Source organism: Nicotiana attenuata, unplaced genomic scaffold (genome assembly GCF_001879085.1).
Source record: "Nicotiana attenuata strain UT unplaced genomic scaffold, NIATTr2, whole genome shotgun sequence".
In the NCBI taxonomy this organism is placed as follows: domain Eukaryota; kingdom Viridiplantae; phylum Streptophyta; class Magnoliopsida; order Solanales; family Solanaceae; genus Nicotiana; species Nicotiana attenuata.
The window spans coordinates 16,496-22,857 of record NW_017675267.1 but is presented as its reverse complement, the minus strand read 5'-3'; the positions used below and the strand labels follow the sequence as shown (position 1 = coordinate 22,857).

At 34.8% G+C, this 6,362-nt stretch overlaps 1 protein-coding gene across 1 annotated transcript; it reads right to left on the bottom strand.

The window, feature by feature from the left end:
• Positions 1–1,680: 1,680 nt before the first annotated feature.
• LOC109219879 (protein PHLOEM PROTEIN 2-LIKE A10-like) lies at positions 1,681–2,844 on the bottom strand. Its single transcript, XM_019384345.1, has one exon. The coding sequence runs from the start codon at positions 2,842–2,844 to the stop codon at positions 1,681–1,683; it is 1,164 nt and encodes a 387-aa protein (XP_019239890.1).
• Between the last annotated feature and the right edge of the window lie 3,518 nt (positions 2,845–6,362).

Genomic DNA, 6,362 nt, shown 5'->3' with positions numbered 1-6,362 from the left:
TCGACAATCAGAAGAAGAAACTAACATTTGAAACAAAAATCAAAGGATTTGAATCCGAAGTCCGTCCTCCGTTTTTTCCGTTCGTCCCTTCACCATAAAATCCCCAAGTTTCTTTTGCGATGTCACTATGTATTTATATGAAGAATCCTCAATTGAATAAAGTTTTTTTTGGGAGAAAATTTCAGATGTATGACTGCCGTTTTCTCACTTTTAGGAATTGCGGCTCATTTTTCTTGAGAGGTGATGATCTGTTCTTAGCTTAGTCTAGTGACGATGGAGAGCTCTTTTAATTTTGAAGATGCGGCTGATGCTGTATTTTTTTTTTTTTTTGGTGTGTTTGTGGTGTAGGTAGTATTATATAGGGTAGGGATTAGGTTAGGGGTATGGGCCTAGGAACTATGGGTTAGGGATTTTGGGCCAAAGACTAAAAAAAATGGACTATAAAATTTATAAAAACGGGATAAACCAACCTAAAACTAATTCTTTCTTCTAAAATTATGTACAATTATAATATAAAAATATAAAACTAATTTTAATTAATTGAACTAAACTATAAAACATAAAACTATTTTTTTGTGTTTTCAAGATTATAAAAATAAAGATAGGGTACTATTTTGGTAATTTTTTTTTTTAAGATTAAAAATGACTATAAAATATTAATAAACCTATTTTTTGTAATTTTTTATTTTCTTGTAATAAAATAAAATAAAATAGTAAAAATTAGTTGAAATGACGATATTAGGCCTAAACTAAATATTTACATGATAAAATGGGTAAAATTTCGGGGAGGGTCAAAAATCACATGTCAACACCCAGGATGAAGAATGTCTAGAGATCGAGGACTTTGGCAGCTCAACTTGATTATATCTACACCCAAAATCTAAACCCCTAAATTGTTCCGAGGGAAAAGAATCTGTAAATTAGGAAGAAAAAGAAAAAAAAGAATAGTTTGCTTCAAACTTTCGAAGTTTGTTTCAATATTTAGTTATAGCCTTGTAAGTCAAAACGTGATAGTATAATACGTACGGTTGTCAGTGATGGTGTTAAATTGCTTTTGAAGTATCCCTTGTTGATTTTAATGGTTTTTTTTTTCTTCAAAAAGAAAATACAAGTGATGAATGGGAAGGGCATCGAGAAAAATATTGTAAAACAGACACTTGAGCTGGTAAGAAATAATACGTAATTTGGTGGAATATGTAAGGAAGCTGGTTTTGAATACCATTGTTATTGAAAAGAATGAATGATTAGAATCAAACTCCAGCTACAATGTGGAAGACTTCCACCACTACTATTCTAGGTAATGATTTTCTAGATACTTAAAGAGTATTTTTTGGAGTTCGTCATCACACCATGAATTTCTCCTCGAGCAATGTTTTGTGCGATGAGGGCTTCTAACTTAGACCTATATATTTAAACAACATTAAAATGTAGTACTATATCTTTTCTACTGAGCTTACAGCTATTTCCATAAAAACCATGATCACCTAAATCTAGAATATAAAAGTGAAAGAACTAATGGGCAGAGATTAAAGACTAGAGAGACAACAGACAATGTTAAATTCTTTCACGTGTGAATTCAACTAGACAATAAATCTAAGACATAGATAGAGAGTAAATATGCAAAGAGTTTTACCAACAAAGAACCTTTCTCTTGCTGGAATATTGTGACAGTGACAAACTTTAAGTAAGAACCAAAATCCAAGGACCATTCAAGATGTCTACGCACAAACTAAGGCATAAGCTAATAACAGCAGAGGACTTCACACTCACACACCTATAAACTTGAGTAGTTCTGTCAACAACCTCCTCATTGATAAAATCTACATATCTTCTCAAACACTCGTATAACTTTTCCAGTAGAAACTCCACAAAAGATTTAACACACTCAAAAATAACTCTCCCACTCAAATCAAGAATAAACCTCTTATTGCATGGCACTATCAAAGCATTTGATACTTTATCCATCCACTCAGTATCCTGATCCTCATCCAAAAATTGTTTCTCTTTGAAGCTATTAACTGAAAAAGAAGCTGAATCCATATCTGTACTTGTCAAAATTTGATGAGAAGTTTTGACAAAAGTTTCTACTGCACCATTACATATGGTCATTAGCATTTCTCTCATTTTAGCTTCGTTCTTGGGATTTGTCAACCCAGTGAATATCTCATTGTAGGTGTTGATATGCATTGTCCTGTCAAGATAAACAGTAACGGCAGTGCTTACAAATAATTGTACACAATTTCCGATCAATTCTCTGAACTTATCCTGGAATATAGCACCAACCCATACTGGAACAGAGTATTCAATATCTGAACTCTGTTTAAGAGAATAAAAAGCCAGTACAAAATTTCTAGCAAAATTTCCCACAATTACAGAAACAAAACCACTCCCTGCATCAGAAAACAGTTTATTTAGGATTTGGTCAAACAAACCAGAACCAGTTCTCTCTGTTTCTTGCTGGTAACCTTTGAGAAATCCAATAGTCAAAGCACTAGTAACCTTAACAACAGATTCTGAAAGCTCATCTGACTGAGGAATCTTTAAAATCTGCTTTAAGCTTCTAGGAATTTGATCAGATTCTGATCGAATAAATTCCTTTAGATCTCTTGAGAGAATCCCAATTGCATCAGCAGAATCAGATACCATTTCAGCTAAAGAAACAACTGTATCAACAAGCTTCAACAATCTTTCCCTTTTTAAAGCCATAGAAGGTGAGTTATAAGCTTTGTATGCGCCAAAACCAGTGACACCTAGAGCTCCCAAAGCAACAATCAAGTTTTTATTCTTTTGAGTATAAACCGGTTCCTTTTTTATTTGATTCAAATCCATATAATTCAGAGCCATACATATGAAAATCTTCTAACTTCTGGACCCTGATTGCTGGACCTTAATTCTCAAAGGGGGTCGAAAAACAGATTAAATATGCCAAAAGTGGCTTAGAACTGACTTAATGTTGAAGAATGAGAAAGGGGTTTCTATTTTCGGAAAGGAGGGAGGGAACAGAACAGAGAATCTGATCCAGTAGAAACTATGCATGTATTGTGATAAGGACGACTTAAATAAGGACAACTGTGGGGGTTTCTGTACTTTCTTGATTGATCAATCTCAGCTTTCATCAGGTTTTATATAGGGGAGGTTGGGGTTAATTTCAAGATTTATGCCAAGATATTTCTTTTTGCAGCGGATAATATGGATATGGATAATTTCACAGTGAACTGTGAATGGCAGAAAATTGCAAATTTTGAGAGGATAGATACGAGGCGAGACGACGGTTGTTCTATTATGTCATCGTTGCTTAATTTATGGTCCAGCTGGGTCTCTGTTTTCTGAACAGTTAAGTCGGTCGTCGAACATTAATTGAATAGTGACTTACTGATCCTGAGTTTTCATTTCCTATGTTGCCCAAAGGAACTGATAGTATTACCTGTAAGCATAATCTTTAATTTATGTCAGGATTTTGAACACGATAATTTTACATAAAAATTATTATAGAAAAATATATTTTTAGCGGAAGTCATTATCGTGAAGGGGAAACATTAATTGAAATTGATTTCTCGCCTCTTGCCCTAACTTTCGTTACCGCCGACTTTAGTAATGGAGAGGACCAATTTATAGAGGTTCTCACTTAATTCGATACGTCCATCAAGTAATCGATCGGACGGATGAGATTCGCTCATTAATTAAATATTAATTACGAGCCTTAAACATATTGGGCCACCAATATACGTAGGAAAATACTACATTCTCTCATTTGGCCAAATAATCACATAATATTAATATATAATATAGGGACATTAGTTGCGCATAAACAAATCTCTTCTATTATGTCCGTCATAAATAACATAATACAATAAAAAACATTAGCAACTCATCGAACCAGGTCCATAAGCTATAAAATATTATGGTCCACAATAATGTCTCATTGAGACTTATCATGTAACATCTCAAAACAATAATGTGTACACATTATGAGAAACAGGAAATTATTAATGTATATCAGAAACACATAAATGAGCTTAGAGTGTCAAAACATCATAAATACAACCAAGACTCATTCTATGTACATGTTCTTTAAATATATTTGGCTGTAAACCTTTGTTAACGGATCTGCAATCATGAGATCCGTTCTAATATGCTCAAGTGTCACGATCCAACTTTCCCTCCGTTTGGGTATCGTGATGGCACCTAGTCTTAGGGACTAGGTAAGCCTAACTCATGCTGAAATACCACATTAATAAATGAAATTTAACAGTCTTGAAGCAAAAATTTCTACAAAATTTATAATTCCCAAACCCGGTAGTACAAGTCATAAGCTCCACAGAGTTTCGCTACAACTTCTAAACATAACCGTATGGAAAATAAGTACAACAGTGTGAATATAAAATGGGAAGGTGACTCCGAAGCCTGCGAACGCAGCAGCAGGACTACCTTGAGTCTCCTCGGCAAGAATCCGCATAGCTACTAGCGAACAATACCTGGATCTGGACACAAAAAAAATGTGCAGAATTATAATATGAGCACACCACAACGATACCCGGTAAGTATCAAGACTAACCTCGGTGGAGTAGTGACGAGGAACAGTCAAGACACCTACTGGTCTAATATACAGAACATGATATTTATATAGAGACAACGCGATACGGCTAACAATACAGTAATTAAAATAAGGAAGGAAAACATCAAGTACTCAGGGAAAAACACCGTAAGGAAAACACGGAAAGGTAAGCGAGATATACAACCCAAATACGAAATCACAAATACAGTAAAGACAAGTCATAACTCAACAACTCCGATAGTTTTCACCTTAAGTCTTAACCAGCAAGCATCAATCAAATAGTCAAACCTTTCAAGTGATAAAAGAAAAATGTTTCGAAATATACTTCATTCAAATAAATGTTCTTTTCAAAAAGAGTTCTTTCAAAATAAAGGCTTTTCGAATATAATCTTTTCAGATAGATAACCTTCGCATATCAGTCACCCTGTGACACCTCATCTCATAATCATACAATACAGGTCTCAATACTTGAACCCTAATACTTGGCATCATGTGCTCTCATCACACCTCCTGATCATACTGACAACTCACGTGGCCCAAAGAGTCATTCTCACATGGAAGGCAAATAACAAGGGTGTGCGTCTATACTCAGAAATCTCAAGGAGCCTCCTATCCGATAAGGGTGATTAACCATGTGTATGCTTGTGCAAGTGTCCTAACATAGTTCATACCAACTAGTAAGTACAAGGAATAGAACGGACAACACCTATAATGTTTACACAGGGATAGGATCAATGAAACATCAGCTCAGAACGCAATGATTTTTAACAGGGGATCTTCCAGGATATCGTTCCGTAGTCCCAAACGTAAATACTCGGGGATCTCTCAATATCCTCAATATATGTGCTGGGGATCTCTTGGTATCCCGAGGATCTCATAGTATCCTCAATATGTGTTGGGGATCTCTTATTAGCTCTTTTTCTTGTTCATCACTGCTGGCTATTTCAACCCCGGTTCGAGGGTAAATATTTCACTGAGACTAGAACTATCCTCCGCATTTGGTTTGAATTCATTTTATCTTCGTTTATTCAATCTAACTCAATTTATTATTTTGTATCAAATTAGTCCGCGTATCCTTAAAATTACTTACAAATTTAATTGTTATCCGATTTTTAGGGTAAACAATATGTATGGGGCGAGGGGAGGGGGCAATAATAGCCACTTTTACGGCTATTTGCTGAAGAAATTGCCAACATTTACAACGTACTTAAAATTTAGTCGCTTATATGATCAGATGGGGGCAAACTTCACACATGGAGTCAAACCTTAGGTTAATTTGAAGTTGGCAGAACTTCAGACTGCACAGACCACTGGCTTTCGGTTAGAGGCGGCTCCAGAATTAAATTTAATGGGTTCAAGTTTTAAGATTTTCAGTATTGAATTCACTTTCCTTATAAAATTATGAGTTCAAATCTAATATTTGCTGAGATTGTAATAGGTTTTCACTTATATATCTACACTCCGTATCAAAAGTTATGGACTCAGATAAACCGTAGCCAATAGGCTACATTTGCCTCTGCTTGTTGTGGCGTATACAAGATATTTACAAGCACGGTCACATTTAAAAGAGTTTGAAACAATGTTGTAAGAATATTATATCCTATTAATTAATAAATACTATCCAAGTATGTTTGAAATGTATTCATTAATTCCCTGATTTTTGCTAAGGGAATATAAGTCATTAGTGTAAGCTTTAGCGTGGAGGTCTGATTGGTTCGAAGTGTTTTGGAGGCCGTCACCAGTTTGAAAATCCCTAGTCCCTAATTTTTTTCAAGAGTCATTACTCAAATAATCATTCAACTATTTG

What these genes read in the sequence shown, in the direction of transcription:
- LOC109219879 (XM_019384345.1), bottom strand. Translation starts at nt 2,844, where the DNA reads ATGGCTCTGAATTATATGGATTTGAATCAAATAAAAAAGGAACCGGTT.